We start from the raw sequence: 17,221 nt of genomic DNA, 5'->3' as shown, positions 1-17,221 counted from the left end.
TTGCATGATGACTGTTTGAACTCCAAATGAACGGACGACTAAGACAGATTTGTTTTCCCCATATTTGAGTCGATTCCAAAAACTTTACATCTTGTACAACATTTTGTGCATTTGATTTCCTCCATCATCCAATAAAGTGTCTTTGTGCCTTACAGTATATATTTCCTTCTATCTTCCATGTGAAGCAAATACTGGTGGCAGATCCCGAGTCCATGAAAAGGATCATCTGGAAAAAGAAAGAGGAGGGAAAAAGTGAAACAAAAAAAAGTAATAACAGTCTGCTTCTCATTACATTCTTAAACTGTTGAGTGAACTTTTCAGTTTGGCAGTTTTCCCCAGTAGAACTCTTGGCCAGGACTGCGCCTGAGAGTCACAACTAATGAAAGGCACTTGTAAGAGAAGAGATCAGGCCAGCCTGCTGCTTTTTCTCTCCACTGTTCGGTTTCTCTCCCCTCCTATTTTCTTCTTCTTCCTGCAACTGTCAGCGAAGGGAGAGTGGGAAAATTCCTTCGAGCTACTTTAACTTCAGGTTAACTGTGGGATCTAAACATGCACACTGAAGTTTGGGTGCAGCCCATGCTAGTGCCGCTGATTCTAATTCTGCTCTCTAGTGTGGAGGACACATTGCTACAGTCTGTGAGGTGAGTTTCCGCATTACTTCATATTCCACATGTAAAAAATACATTTCTCATGTTTATGTTGGGATGAGTTGAGGGTACTGAGGGGAAAGGAGGTGCAGAATTTGCTGACAAAGACAAGTCACCATGCAGCGTAGCAATGTTGAAGAGACTGCAAAGATGCTGTTTGCACTTTAACTTTTTGTTGTGTTTTTAAATTTTTGAGTCTTAATTTTAAAAGTGGAGCAAGTCTTTGTTAGCAACTTTATTATTATTATTATTATTATTATTATTATTATTATTATTATTATTATTATTATTATTATTATTATCTAAAGGTGCAGATTTTTTTTTAAATATCTCAGTTCATTTCAGACATGTTTCCACATTAACATATTATTAGACTCAGTGAATTAATTTTTTTCCCACTTAAATGAAAACACATTTTATTTATCAACTTAAATTTTATTTTACATCTAATTGCATTCATTAATGACAAAAATTCAAATTTAACACAGTCATTCCACTTGTTGAGTTGTATTTTGTTGAAATGTAGTCCAATTATTTGAGTTCAACAAATACAATTGACTTGTAAAAACTAAAATAAATAGTAATCATATCAATATTTTTTTGTAATTTATCATCTATATTTATTTATGCAATCGTTTTGCACCCACAAACTAGAATGAACCATGTGTGTTCTATCACCATTCATGTCACTGTCATTAACAGCATTTATAGCGTGACTGTTTGTAAAATCAGTCAAAAACATTAATTAATAATTATTTGAACAATATGTTTGCTATTGTGGTTGTACTTTCCAGCAGAGATTCTCAAAGCCTGCATGTGAATACCACTAGTGGTACATGTTCGCCTTCTAGTGGTAACCAAAAGAATCACTGAATTAAATGTTCAACTGTGCAAAATGTTACATTGGCTAAAAAGAACAGTGTGTAGAATATTTATATTTTTCAGTTTTCATTCATCTTAAAAACTCACTATTAATTTAAATAATATTCCAAAAGAAATGTTCTATCACATCAATGTGCATTAAAAAAAAAATACTGTATATTTGCCGCCATCTTTCTGCTATTGACACCCAAAGGAGAAGAACTTCTTGAACGTAGTAATTGGTGGTCGGCTTGTGAAGTGTGATTTCTCTGAGACACCGTTGTGCCAGTGCTTCAAAATGCACGCGCTTCGAATTTAGGTGGTTGCAATCTATTAGTTCACACGAGATGGCAGAATATTCTACACACTTTAATCTCCAGTATTTCAGTAGAGTTCAGTTGTATTTAAATTTTAAGTTCAATACATCTGCATTCAATTAATTTTGTTTATTTTCAAACATTTATTTAGGTACATTTTTAATTTGAGTTTTATGCGCAGTTTAATTCCTTTGTTGTTGTAATTTTCCTATATTTAAGTGCAGTGGTAATTTAAAAATTGACACAATGTTACAGCGGCTGACTGTATTATGGTGATACTTGAAGTTTTTTTTTTTTTAGGTGGCACTTGGTGTTTGAGAACCATTGAAAATTGAAAGTGTTCTGTGATTAATCTCATTAAGGTTGTAAATATGCACCTAATGCTTTAGCCTTTTTCATGCTGTATGGTTTACTGATTTGAGGCCAAACTTTATCATTTGCGTCATCTAGGTGTTGTGTTGTTCAATACTGTTGCATTTCTTGGCAAACCCACACACGCATTAACCACAGGAAGCAGCAGCGGCTTTCAATTGATTTCTCCACCTTTTTTATTTTTTTATTTTTTATAAACAAGTATAACAATATGAGAGCTACAGTGGGTGTGAGTCATTCATTAATGAAGGTCCTGCTCTACTAAAAACAAAAGTGAAGTGGATGGAGGTGTAGTCTTGGCAACTGAAGGAGAACAAAGCCTGTTAATTACAATGTTGGCTGCATGTGACATCCAAAGGCGAATAACTCGAAAAGGCAGGCAGATTAGTTAATCATTCAAGGTGTAGATTGCTCAGAATCTTAATTCAGTATTTCAACAAAACAACTATTCTTTTAATGTAGTGGTGAGAGACCTTTTTTTTTGTCCTCCTACACAAAGGTCTGCAAAGGCACACTTGTGCTAGTTTGGTATGGAAGAACTTGAAACCTGTGACCTCGACTTCAGGTGACTGTTAGTATAGCGGTTCACATTGTTGGCTTGCATGCTCGTGACATTGGATAGATTTCTGTGACCTCAACCTAAGTCAGTGGCAGAGTTATGGTTTGCACATATTTGTGTAGCTGGTATGATACAGATGACTAGATTTTTTGTCATTGGCAGTACAGTATAGTGATTTACTTAGCTGACATTCATGTAGCTGGTGTGGGAAAGATTCCCATGACCTCAACCCTGGGTTACAGTAGTGTAGTGGTCTTCATGGTTTGCCTTTTTCTGGCTGTGTTTGGCAGGACTTGCATAAGGTCAATTTTTGGTTATGTGTAGTGTAGTGGTTAACATAGCTGACTTGTTATACTGCTGTGGGGTAGATTCCCTTGACCTCAATCCTTTGTCATTGGCAGTTAAGTGGTTTACTTTCACTGTTATGGGAAAGAATCACCTGACTAAATAGCATGTAATGTGCTGGCAGTGCAGTGGTTCACATAGCTGCATATCTTTCTTCTTTTCAAGATTCAAATGATGACCCTTTCTCTTCTTTGTTTTTTGTTAGCCAGGTGACTGGCGCGTGCCGACTCTCCTCTGAGTCTTCCCTGCGTCGCTGTCGGACGCCCGATGGCAACATCTGCAGCGGGAGGGGCAAGTGCGACTGCGGTGTGTGCGTGTGCCAGACTTCAGATCCAGAGAAATTCTATGGCCCTCGCTGCGAGTGCCATGACTGGGTCTGTGCCACACACAATGAAAAAATGTGTAATGGTGCGTACACAAAGTGGATGACATGACAATATGCAACATGAGCAGATGATTCACTAAAGGTGTCAAAAAGACAAAAAGTATATAACAATTTATTTGTGTTTGTAGTCTGTACTTGTTAGTTGGCAGGCTGCTTCCTGGTTCACCGAGGCTGACTTTAGGCCTTTTACTTGACTGTGTGGGGTCCTGACCTGTAAAAGTTTTTCCATGAGTGGCGTACCATTGACCACTAGTTTTGCTGCAATTCAAAATTTCAATCACAACTTAATGGCTGGTGTCACAACGTTCCAGATGTAACAGCCAATCAAAAATGCATGTTGAATTATGTGAGCTTGATCTCAACAAAAAAACTTTCATTTATATTTCCGGATATAAGCGAGATTCAGCCGGCCGTCAACAAGCCGAACGAATAAATTATATGTAGGTATACACTGTGTATGTATTTTGTAGACATGAAAATACTGTTTGCTTCTATGCACAATGTGAATTTATTATTATATTTTTTGTTAAATTTAGCTGGATACTTTAAGGTTCATGGCGAGAGCCACAACAGGTTACAAATACTAGAAAGAGACCAAACACATTCATTCTCCGAATTGCTTATCCTCACTAACTAATGCAGGCATGCTGTAGAGAATTCCAGCTGCTTTGGGGCGAGGGGCAGGGTCGCCAGCCAATCGCAGGGCACCGCAGGTTTAACAATAGGAATCCAATGTGTGTATGTTTAAATCCTATTTGGTGCATTACGCCACATAATTGTCATTGGCCACACACGTTGCAATCAATACTAGTGTGGCACAGTGTGAAAATTGCACAATTGTGCTCTTGTGACCACATGCATTATGGAGTCACTGACCATTCAGTCAGTGGTTCACTCATCTGACTTGGGTGCAGGCACTGGGGTTTCATTTCCCACTTAGTAACAGTGTGAGTGGTTGTCAGTCTTTATGTGTTATGTGGCTGACTGTTGAGCCAAAGTCAGCTGGGTTAGGCTCCAACTGCACATCAAACCATAAATGGTATAGCAGATGGATGGATGTACTATTGTGCAGTTTTAACTAGTGTTGCAGCATTTTTCTAGGATTTCTGGGACAGTAACTGGGTGAGATGCATGGTATTTCGCTGTATAGGCCTGTATGTTTATTATACTGAATATGTGTGTAATTGCCTGTATCCAGATGTCAGGTTTGAATGGTCAAATTGGTGCAGTTGCATTATGGGGAGCAGGTCTACAGTAATAGAGATATGAATAGAGGCTCAGGCTGCGGTTTGCACGTGATGGCTTTGCGAGTGATTTATTTGGGCAGACAACATGGCTGCTGCGAGGAGCTCATTATGGTTCAGCAGTCTGGAACGATGAGGCCCGACTTTTCGGCCTCTGATAATGGGCTTTCACTCACCGTCGCGCTGCTTCGCATCTGAGGAGGGATGGTGTTTCACACCTTGACGCACCAAAACACACTGACATGCAAAGGATCTGGCAATAGGGGATCCACAGTACCACATAGTAGACCAGCACAAATATTATCAAAGCGTATTGAATGGAACAGAGCCAACCTCCTTGTCTGTTCTCTAAATCTTATAGCCGAATTTTCCATAATGCTCTCTAAGATTGGTTATTCGCTTCAGGATGTTGAGTGTAGCGTACCATCAAAGGCAGAGCTTTTGTTCATTTCATTGCTTTCAGTCTCAACTCCATACTATCCTGTTTCTTTAGACTAGTGCTTGGGGGTATTTTTTGTTATAATGTAAAAGCAGAGATGAAGGAGGTATAATAGGAATGTATACTGTATGGCATTCATTCACATGCAAAAATAGCCATGTTCCATGTAGGGCTGATTAGAAAGATGAATAAATACAAGGGTTTCTTTGGCATTTTATTCCTAGCAAAAAAAAATAATAATCACATGATGTTTTTACAGGACTGCAGGCATAATCCTCTTTTATTATAATTGTTTTCATTTTATTTAATTCATTGTGTGTGAGTGTGTTTTGCTTCCTTTTTTTCTTGAACGGGAATTCACCCTTGGGGAATGTTTCTTTTCACCATGGAGTCAGAATGTTTGTTGGTGTGTTTTCATTTTATCTGTGGGCAAAAAGACAATTATCCTAATGTTGACAAGTGGTAAAGATATTGCATGGATGGATTTAGATGTACAGTAAACAGTGTAAAATAAATACAAGTCTGAGAGCAGACAATTTCAGTGAGATCGCACAAAGTTTTTTCCAGTTTTGCTAGGGTGTGTTCCCTGATAAGATGCCATGCATTCCATTATGAGATAATTTACTGGTAGAAGAAAAGCATAAATATCGGAATATAAACAACTTGGGTTTAACATTTTAAACAACTAAGGGGTTAGGATTAAGGGCGTGCAGAGGGTGGGTCCTGGGCATCCACCAATGTGGGAGCATCTATAGCCCACCCAGACAAAAATGTTCATCAATTGTCTATTTATGGGTATGCTTAAGAGGCGCTGAGTTGGGAGAAGCCTTTTTGTTTTTACATCTTGGTATTGACGTTAGTTAATATAATTTTTTAACATTTGCTTCAATTTTTAATGTTACTTAAACATTGCCTTTACACAAATATATCATAGAACATAAAGGTTATACGATGTGACAGTTTGACCCTGTTTCTTACTTAGTGTACAAAATTCTACCAAGTACTCATGACAACATGCACCGGCAGAGCAACATTATGGTGATCAACATCTGCTCACCAAATGTGCAAAGACGTCATATTCTTGTTTTTTTTCCCCTCCTTCCTCTCTTTATCTTCACATCTCCTTAGAACTTGAGCAGTTTTTCTCCCAAGTCAGTTGTACAGAAATTGTTTACAAATTCATCACGGTAACATAAGAACAAACCAGAGAAACTGGAGCGATTTAACATCTTTTTGTAATAACTTGTGGTGCACAGGCTCAACGTGGCACTGCCTTTAAAAAAAAAAAATCTCCCCCTCCCTCTTGCTCACTGAATAGCCACGTGAAGTCTTTCCTACTCTCTTCAACTTTGAATCTCCATGATGAGGAGATTATTGTGTTAGGAATATACTGTATAAACAGTATACAAACCCAATTCCACTGAAGTTGCAACGTTGTGCTAAACAAATGAAAACAGAATGCAATGATTTGCGAATCATGTTCAACCTATCGTATATTTAATTGAATGCACTACAAAGACAAGATATAATGTTCAAACTGATCAACTTTATGTTTTGTTTTTTAGCAAATAATCATTAACTTAGAATTTTATGGCTGTAACATGTTCCAAAACAGCTGCGACAATTAACCTCTGTGTTACATCACCTTTTCTCTCAACAACATTCAATATACGTTTGGAAACTGAGGACACTAATTGTTGAAGCTATGTAGGTGAAATTCTTTCCCATTCTTGTCTGATGTACAGCTTCAGTTGTTCAACAGTCCGGAGTCTCCGTTGTCGTATTTTACGCTTCATAATGTGCCACACGTTTTCAATGGGAGACAGGTCTGGACTGCAGGCAGGCCAATCTCGTACCCACACTACGAAGCCAGGATGTTGCAACGTGCATAATGGGGTTTGGCATCGAGGCATCCATGAAAAAGATGTTGTTTGAATGGCAGCAAATGTTTCTCCAAAATCTGTATGTACCTTTCAGTATTAATGGTGCCTTCACAGATGTATAAGTTACCCAAGCCAGGGAAGTCCCTTTTATACCCAATCATGGCATCCACCTGCTCCCAATTGGCCTGTTTACCTGTGGGATGTTCTAAACAGGTGTTTGATGACCATTCCTCAACTTTCTCAGTTTTTTTGCAACCTGTTTTTGCCACCACAGCCATAAAATTCTGAGTTCATGATTATTTGCTAAAAACAATCAAGTTTATCAGTTTGAACTTCTTGTCTTAGCAGTGTAATAAGTTGAATATAAGTTGAACATCAGATAGGTTGAACATGATTGGTAAATCATTGTACTGTATTGTTTTTATTTATGCTTTACACAATGTCCCAAATTCATTAGAAATGGGTTTGTGGATACATACAGTATATGTGTGTGTGCGTGTGGATGTATTTTTAAATTTGATTAATTTGACTATGGCTAGAGTAGCACTCAGTAGAGTGCAAACCCAAAGAATCCCAAAAATGTCCATCTGGCTTGTCAGAGTGAGGCTGGATTTTCACAGTCCTGTAAGGATTAGTATTGAATATTACAAACTAAGTAGGTGGCAACTTTTTTTAACCTGCAGTATCTAGTTCGTCACTGCCCCACTTGCCACAATGAATGGACTGTAATGTAGACATAGAGTAGGTTAAGTAGAGACTTGAAATCATGAAAAGCAAAGCCATTTCGCAGATCTTGGATGCTGTGGGCGTGTCCATTAAACACAGAATTCACACCCCACTCAACTGTCAACAATCAAATAGCTCTACTATGACCTGGAAAAATGGATGCTATTTTGTTTGGCTTCTTACTGATACATAACTATATGTTTGATCTGCAAAAACATATCCGCTTAAAGCCTCTGGTGGCTTTAATATATCACAAAGGGTATTCGCAGGGAATTTCAATGCTGCGACAACAAGCCATAGTACACATGCTGGCTATCAAGTTCCTCTCCCTTCTTACATTCTTTTCCTATTCTTGCGCTTCCCCCTTTCTCACTATATGTGTATGCACTCACAGCTGTCAACAAGGCGCTCTCCAGTGGTCACTGCGACGAACACTGCATCAGGTGCCGGACTTGCTGCAGTTTAGCCATGCCTTCCCAAAAAATACAGAAAAGAAGAATACTTAAAAAAAAAAATGCTATGGGCTTGCTTTACGTAGACGGTACATGCAGAAATGCTGGCGTATCCTGACTTCTATGCAGGAGCAAGGCTTGTTTTCAGTTTGCCAATTTGTAGACCGTTTTGAGCCAAGTTGGTCATTGCAGTATAACGAGGGTGTGTCCTTGAAGGGACGCTAAGCCGAAGGACAATTTGGTGGCAAAAGGTCAGTCTAAAGAATATGCCTGCTTGAACCACTTCTAAATAATGGTGCAGGTAGTCTAATGTGATATTGATGAATTTGGTTGAGGGTACAGACAGACAGATTCTGAGCTCTGCGGACATATATGCAGCAAAGTGGGCATTGGGAGTGGGGATAGATACATCAGGTTTGTGGATATATTTAAGATGCCAGCAGTTATCACCAGTTTAAAGGGAATGAGAGCAGCCGCTTTGCCTGGTGGCGAAGGAAGTTGGCTGTGTTCACGGCCACAACTCACAAACCACCACTTTTAAAAATATGCTGGCTGCGAAATTCCAGTAACAACATTTGCCTCCGCACAGTTAGACTGCGGAATTTCACCGATCATGAAAATAGAGCTCTTTATTTCCACAATTGAGTACTGCATAGAACAGGGGTGGGCAAACTCGGTCCTCGAGGGCCAGAGTCCTGCAGGTTTTGGATGTTTCCCTGTTCCAACGCAGCTCATATATGATCAACATCCAAAACCTGCAGGACTCCAGCCATTGAGAACCAAGTTTGCATACAAACAAATCTCTGAATTCATTTTCTGTCTGTAATCAGGCATAGACAGGAAATTGGTTCTTCCTTGGTCTATGTCTCGACAGTCAAAAGTTTCACAAAAATAGTTTATGTAATTTACCGTCATCCATGCTAACTCACAGCAATCAAAACATAACCTCTGGCCTCACACTTGGTTGAGGTACAGTGGATCCTCTGAGACTGAGCCAAACGGGTCTCCAATCCAGAACCATGCTCGCTGTTTCAACCTCTGTTCTTTTTCTGGCTGGAGCCCCTGAGATTCCAGGCCTTACTGCCAAGAGCAAGCAAGGATCTAACCCAAAGGGCAGTGTGTCAGCAGCAGTACACATCAAACGCCTCCTACAGTACAAGAATTACATAACTACTGTTGAGTTTTGCAATACGATGTCAAACGATGAAATAATTTGCCACCATGAACTATCATTTGGCTATGTTGGTGGCCCTCAAGAAACCCCAAATAGTCTGTGAGTAACTTGTAACATGTTTCAAACACAGGACATTTCCACGAGACGACCAAAAGAAAATCCTGAAAAGGAGGCAGGGATAGTACAAAAGATGTCTAGAACCTTTGAGGCGGGCTCTGCAGCACTGAATTTAATATTGAGCTGCATTTCCCGACACAACACTGCAGACTTCTCTAAAGGACCAACCCCCTAGCTGGGTCCTCTTTTGGCCCAGCTAAGTACCCTAAAAACCCTCCAAAAGTTTGTCCAGGGGGAAAGTTGCTGCAGTGCAAATGCTCCTATATTCCATTCATCCATTTCCTATCGCTTACCCAGGGTCAGGTTGCGGGGGCAGCAACTTTAGAAGGGCAGCACAGACTTCCCTCTCCCCAGCCACTTCAACCAGCTCCTCTGGCAGGCTCCCAGGCCAGTCGATAGACACAGTCTCTCCAGCGTGTCCTGGGTCGACATGCCGGTGGGACATGCTCAGAACACCTCTCCAGGGAGGCGTCAAGGAGGCATCCGATCAAGATGCCCGAGCCACCTCAACTGGCTCCTCTCAATGCGGAGCAGCAGCGGCTCGACTTTGAGTCCCTCCCGGATGACCGAGCTTCTCACCTCATCTCTAAGGGAGAGCCTGGACTCCCTGTGGAGGAAACTCACTTCAGTCGCTTGTATCTGGGATCTTGTTCTTTCGGTCGCGACCCACCGCTCGCGACCATAGGTGAGGGTAAGAACGTAGATCAACCGGTAAATTGCGAGCTTTGCCTTTCTGCTCCTTCTTCACCACGACGGACCGATACAGAGTCCGCGCTCCTATAGTCCCTTGGACTAAAAGGTTCCATAAAAACTCGTGGAACGCAGAGTAAGTAAATTGATGTTGCTGAAACTAAATATTGAACAAACCTTAATGAGTACAACTCTATATTGTTTCTCTGTTATTTAGAGCTAGTACATGAGTTGTTCTATTACTTCAAACACATATTTTATATTCATATCTTTTTACTTCAGAAAGTGCAAGTGAGCCGGTCGTTATGCGGTGAGTCACCTAATGATTCCAGTGTGGGCTGCTAGAAGAAGAAAAGAAAAAAAAACGCCACTCAAGTCTTCAAGCCACTAACACTTCCTGCTGCTGAGACAAGTACCAGAACATCTTGTCTGTTTTCAAACATAAAAAAGCAAAAAGGAGAGTGCGTCTTTTATAGGGTGGTACTTACAAATATGGGTGTTTGCTGTTGGAGTTTTTTTTAGTTCTTTGTCAACATGCGATGACTTCCTCTCACACTCTCACACTCTCACACTCACAAGGAGAGGTGAAGAGAGATAATTAGTCACAGGAATGTGTGATCGAACAAATTAAGTGGATATGTAATATTTTCAGTACAGTATTATGCAAAATGATTGAAGGGCCAAATGCTTTTTCACAGCAGTTATTTTGATATAGGAGGATAAAATACAGTTAGCTAGCTAGTCTGATAGTTGTAAAGGTGCTTCACAAAAGCCAAGGAAGAAACTATTAAGTTTTGATGAGGTTCAAGGGTGTTCTCATTCTCTATGAAACAGGATGTGGCGTACTAATTAACAACCGAATAAATACGGGATCCACTATTTTTTTCTTTTGTTTGTTTTGTCTACCACCTTGGCAGAAGTCTTCACTTTCCTTTCCTCGTTTATATATATGTATTTGTTTCATTCATTTTTTTTCCTTTACGGACACATTATTACAGGTTACATCAATCACATCATATCATTTGCAACACTGACATCCGAAAGAAGGGCTCACGGGTAGAAGCCATTGCTCATTAGTAACCCTTCCCCATCGATTCTTACTATACGCATCAGTCATATTCATTGATTATGAAGGTCATTAATTCATATCAATCCCAGATTGAAGTCTGCACACTCCTCGCTCAGTTCATCTTGCAGGAGCGAGTATAGATGTGTCCTTCCTTGACAGATGCGTCCTTTATTTATAGTCAAAGACAAATTAAGAAAAAAAAAAAATCTAATTTAATTTCAATAAACATGTAGTCAATTGAAAGCAATACAGTATTTGATTAAAGCTGCCCTATGTAGGATTTTACCAAAAATATCTTTAAAATAGCCTTTTTATTTGACCATTTATGAGCCAAATGTCTTCTAATTAGCAGATTAAAGCCTTAGCAATTGGTACTCGTACAAGCGTCTGGCCAATAGTTTTCCGACTAGATTCGGGTTCAAATCTCCCGTCTTCTGCCTGTGGGTGTGATGTCATGTGTGTTCTCGTGTTAGGAGGAGCTAGTATTTCGCTATAATGGATCCTACATTAAATTATATTATAATGTTGCATGCATTACATTAGGATTGTTCAACTTTTATAGAGATCTGGCACTGTTCTGGGTGCCATTCTTCTTAAGTTATTTTTTGTCATTAAGTTAGATTGCATGAGTCACCGTCCTCTCCTTGATTATAGTAACACTACATCACCAGTTAGTAGAAGCACCTCTGGCCCCAATTGGTTGTATCCAGCGATTGCTTAAAATCTGATTGGCCGGATAACCTTGTGTGTGTGTGTGTGTAAAAGCGTGGGAAGCGACATCTCAAAGACAGAGTGAATTACTGGGTACGATAAAGTGTGAACAAGACACAAATGTTTCCACACACAATCTTTCAAGGAGATAAAGTAGTCGCCACTTTCCCGTTTATGGGAGACTGCTGGTTGAGGACAAACAAATCCACACACTACACAAGAAGGTTGAAGCCACTTTTAAACAATCTCACAAATTAAGTATGGCACATTTTAACCTAATTTGGCTTCTCGGCTTGTTGTATCTGCCAAGGAACAATCTGAGACACAATCTGCATCCCCTGTACAATCTCCATCATCCATCTATACATCTATACATCTATCCAGCCATCATCCATGAACACAATATCAAAGAATTGCATATATCTTTCAGATATATTTACAATCTCTTTACGAATGCACACCGCAGATTATGTACGCATCGCCGACAAATTTTGTCCTAAGCAATCAAAGATGGCGCATGCACGCCACAGATCTTGCAGGCAATGCAGATTGGATACGTTGAATGAGGAAATGAACACATACGCTTGAACCATACACATTAGCAAAAGTATACAATGTAGGCAATTCAAAATGGGTATGTATAATTAAATTTTACTCTGAGCTCCAGTGATTGAATAAAGTATTGACCCACGGCCACGAACAATTCCTGAATTACTGAATTTTCCTACAAAGAAAAATGAGGGGGTGAAAAATGCTATTTCCTTTGCGATCTGGGTATGATTCCCCATAAAGAAAAGAAAGGAAAGGACGAAGAAAGGACAAAAAGAGTTGGCAAAATACATCCACTTCTAAAATAGTATATAAGAAAGTCTTATCAGATAAGGTTTGTTCTTCACAGTAAATTTTCATTTAAATCAGTCTGTTCATTTCAGCATTGCAATGTTTACCTGTTAAAGAGTCCCTGTTGAAAAATACTGGTCAATGGGATCAAATAATTGCTCACTCGCGACACGTGTCAGTGGTTATATGTACAAATGCAAATTTTCATGGTTCTATTGAACTGTTTAGGGCTCTACTTTCATTTGTCAGATTCTCAAAGGTGCACGCCACGATAATGAGGATAGATGGGGGACGAATCCGCTAATGACTGATGGACAGCCCTTGAAAAGGACACTGCATTTACATGATGAATGAATCGGGAGGATGATTGAGTGTGACGCGCAGGGCCCCTTGCCTCCAAATGCAAACAGAGCAACATTTATAATACACTGCCTGGTCGGTCTTGGGGGATTCCGCCTGCGGGGTCCAACATTATGCCTTTTTGAGGGGTGGCCACATGAGACATATTGTAGTGGCCCTGCCAGAACAGGCACTGGACCTCTTTATGCATGATATAATACAATAAGTTTCAATGATCATTTCATATTTAGTATCTTTATTATGTAATCATTTAAGAAAATATAAGTAGCATATTTTTTTCATTATTCTTAATATTATTAATATTATTTTTAGCAGTTTAACTGAATAATTAACATTTGACATACCAACCACCAAGACTGGAAAAATCGATTAATGGAGGTTCAAGTACCTGTGAGTGAAATAGTGTAGCGTCTAGTCCCGGTAGCCAAAATGCACAGGAATACATAACACGCAGCAAGTCCAATGAATGAGGCCGATCAAGGCAGCTGCATTAAAAATAAACAAATAAATAAAATAACAATAACCCTCCTTTATAAAATCAAATTGCTATTATTGTTGGGCTAAAACCTTATAAGACACATTTTGGTAAATTTCAAATTTTTTCATAAATCTTTACTATTGGTCAGTCCACTTGTGGACAAATTATTGGCCAATCTAAAGTGTTGAAAATGGCTTAGTCACTTTGACAATACAATGTTAATGGTTGAACAAACATGCCGTTTTTGTCTCGGTCTCCATTTTTGGGATCTCCTGAAAACTGATTGTTGTGCTGGTACAAGGATTCGGCCCGACGCTATTGAAATAGCTGTGAAGGTGGCAATGTGTAGATTTTTTTTCCTGGTCTTTATATCTTGTTCAAGATATTCCTTATGGAAGGTTTACCCTGATGCACAAAAGGATGTGCACAAGGCAGTAAAAAGATAATTGATGATTGGTAAATTTAAATGGATAAAGGTAAAACATTTGAATATTAAATATTAAAAAAGCAAGAATGTGTGTGTTAACTTCATTTTTTTTATTTATGACATTTGTGCTGGCCCAGTTGAGCCACCATTAATGTCGTACCCTAGGGTCGATTTCACAAAGCATGTTCAACAAACACCGAGACTAACCCTGAACAGCGAGTTGACATACCCTGAGAGAGAAAACTTTTTGGTTCCAAGACAGCTGATTTGAGGTAGTTTTATCAACACTGAGTAGTTTCACCTGGCGTTGCCACTACACTAAAAAAACACATAAATGAAGCCCCGATTCATCGAATCACCATGGCAACGAGGAAGCGTAGAGCGAGGCGCCGCCCTCTGCTTCTGAGTTGTTGTTGTAGTTTTTTTTACCCCTCTCAACTGAAAATCTTAATTCGATCATATGGCAAATTTGAACATGTCTTTAGAAAAAAAAAAGTGCAACACCGGTGCAGCTGAACGTTGCTGCTTTGGTCAATGCGTAAATTTAAATGTAGTCCTTTGCAATCTCAATAATATTACAGGGGAAACCTGTTGAATTGTAGCTCTTTAATTAATTTCATTTAGCTGCAAGAAGCGCATTTGACTTAAGATGAAATATAAAAACAATATTCAAACGGTTATAAGAAAAAAACGGAGCGCAACACACAATATATGCTGTGATGTGAGCGCATGACTACGGCGCCGGTAATGTTGCAAATGTAAGGACGGATTAAGTTGTGTATGAAAATGATGGACTGTAATGTGAAACAGTACCGCTCAAAAAAATAACTGTCGAAAAAAATGCCAGCATATTTATGCGCGGTCTGATAACAATCTCGCAACGAATATTTAATTCCCTGCGCAATATAGCGGCACCTTCATCAATAGGGTCATTGTCAAAAGGACATACCATGTTCGTGACAAAAGTGGACTTTAAGCTACAGACTATAGGCGTATTTACGCAAAAACTCGCCACAGCGGAATTTATAAATGAGGAAATTAAATTTCGTTTGTGGCTGAAAGGAGGCGGGGACAGAGAAAACCTCGAGGTTCATTGTGAAAAACCAGGTTTGATTCATGAACAATTTTCTCTGATAACTGACCGAGAGCTTACCTCTTTTCCTCTGGTTTCAGTTACCTCCCTTTCTGAAACGGAAGATGCAGATTTTCCCAAATTTCAGGGTTTCTTAACCCAGGGTTCTCACTAAACCTGCTTTGTGAAATACACCCCTGGTCTGTTTTTCTTTTTTTCCTATGTGATTTTTAGGAAATAGAGCTTTGGTTGTGACTCGGATGACAAAAATGAGAATTGCTCCAGTAAAAAAAAAAGAAGAAAAAAAAAGGATTTGTGGTTTTGTTGTTAGGAATTGACCACTGGAACAACCGTTTGCATTCTTGGGTGGAGGAATGATCTAACAAAAATGGAACAACCAAGCAATGAGGCATTTTCGTATTATGTATGTATGTCTGCCAATCTTTCTGCCAAAGTTTCTCCAATCCTTTTCAATGCTGCTTTTCCAAATCAGGGTCATCATTGAGCTAGTGCTGATCCTAGATGATGTGGACAATATGCATGGTACATCCATAACTGGTTGCCAGCTAATAACATTGAATTTCTCTAATAAAAGTGAAAAGCTTGTCAAGAAAAGAAACCTTTGTCTGTTAGTAGGCTTTATCCAGTTTCCAGTTGCATGCTGTCGTGACGGCCAATAGAGAAAACAAACTCCTAGAAAAAAATTACAATAATTATACCTTGCCATTCTTCCACTTTGTCTATTTGATAGTTATTGTGCTATTTTCTGCTTCATGCCGAATGATAATAATATGACACAACTGTACAATTGGCGTTCTTCGCTGGGAGGAACAGTTCCATTGTGATTTGAGTGCCGGAAATAAATAATAATTATGTCTAACAAAAGTGAAACGATCCCAGTGCCATGTTTTTAGTTGGTTTGTCTGTTGATTTACCGAAAATGTCGTACAGAGTAGACACCACTATTTGCAATGTGGGGCTGGCGGAATGATTCCATTATTGCTTGAGTGGCAAATAGAGAAATAAATTTGACAAAAGGAAAATATTTGTAGTGCATCATTTTCAGTTTCTCTATTTGATAGTTATCAAGCATCTTTCTTCTTCATGGAGAATGACATTAGGAATACACAGAAATGGCGACACCATTTGCATTCTAGGGTGGTTGGGGACGACAGTTCTATGATGCCTCGAGTGGTCAAATGAAATTATTGTTTTCGTTAACAAATGTCACCATTTGCATTCTGGAATGGAGAGAAAGGTTTCATTGTGACTCGAAAACCAAAGTGACAAAAAAAAAGTTGTTTGCAGTTTTGTTTTTGCTCCCATTTTTTTAGATGAACTCAAAGATCTAAAACGTTTTCCACATACACAATATCACCATATCAAGATGGTGATTAGACACAATGATTAGTGCACAGGTGTGCTTTACACTGCCCACAATAAAAGGCCACTCTGAAAGGTGCAGTTTTTTTTCTAATTGTGGTTGTCTGAGGACCCAAAAAGCCAGTCACTACTGGCCAGTTCTCTGAGTCTCCAATAAAACAAAGCTGCACCTTTTATTGTGGGTAGTCTAAGGCACACCTGTGCACTAATCATGGTGTCTAATCAGCATCCTTTTGATATGGCACACCATTGAGGTGGGATGGATTATCTCGGCAAGGGAGACGTGCTCACTATCACAGATTTAGACTGGTATGAGGAAGAAGTCTTAAATCTTTGAGTTCATCTCATAAAAAATGGCAGCCAAAACAAAAGTGTTGCATTTATATATTTGTTGAGTATAAAAAGCACCCCAAAAAAACTGAAAGTCGGGCACCATGGTTTATTTTTCCATCTTTTTGTTCGCTTGCAGTCTACTTCCTGGTTCACAGAGACTGATATAAAATGATAGGAATTTGCAGATTGGACCTGATCACTTTTGTTCTACAGTGGTTGGAACTATTGTGAGTACCGTTTTAGTAAAACCAGCACATCAAATAACAGCAATCTGCAAAATAATACCTATATGTTCACTCTTGGCATAGTTCATAAAATGTACACTTCATTCAATTAA

At 39.1% G+C, this 17,221-nt stretch overlaps 1 protein-coding gene across 1 annotated transcript in view; it reads left to right on the top strand.

Moving 5' to 3' along the window:
- Positions 1-335: 335 nt before the first annotated feature.
- The window catches only part of itgbl1 (integrin, beta-like 1), a 35,261-nt gene continuing 18,375 nt past the window's right edge, over positions 336-17,221 (top strand). Inside the window, exons 1-2 of the mRNA XM_086090945.1 lie at positions 336-641; positions 3,307-3,509. Coding sequence (XP_085947071.1) covers positions 550-641; positions 3,307-3,509 — 295 coding nt within the window. The 5' untranslated portion in view covers positions 336-549. The remainder of the gene's footprint in view (positions 642-3,306; positions 3,510-17,221) is intronic.

Source organism: Leptonotus elevatus, chromosome 12, assembly GCF_054856555.1.
Source record: "Leptonotus elevatus isolate MCC_2025b chromosome 12, RoL_Lele_1.0, whole genome shotgun sequence".
NCBI lineage: Eukaryota > Metazoa > Chordata > Actinopteri > Syngnathiformes > Syngnathidae > Leptonotus > Leptonotus elevatus.
This window is presented reverse-complemented; position numbering and strand designations above follow the sequence as displayed.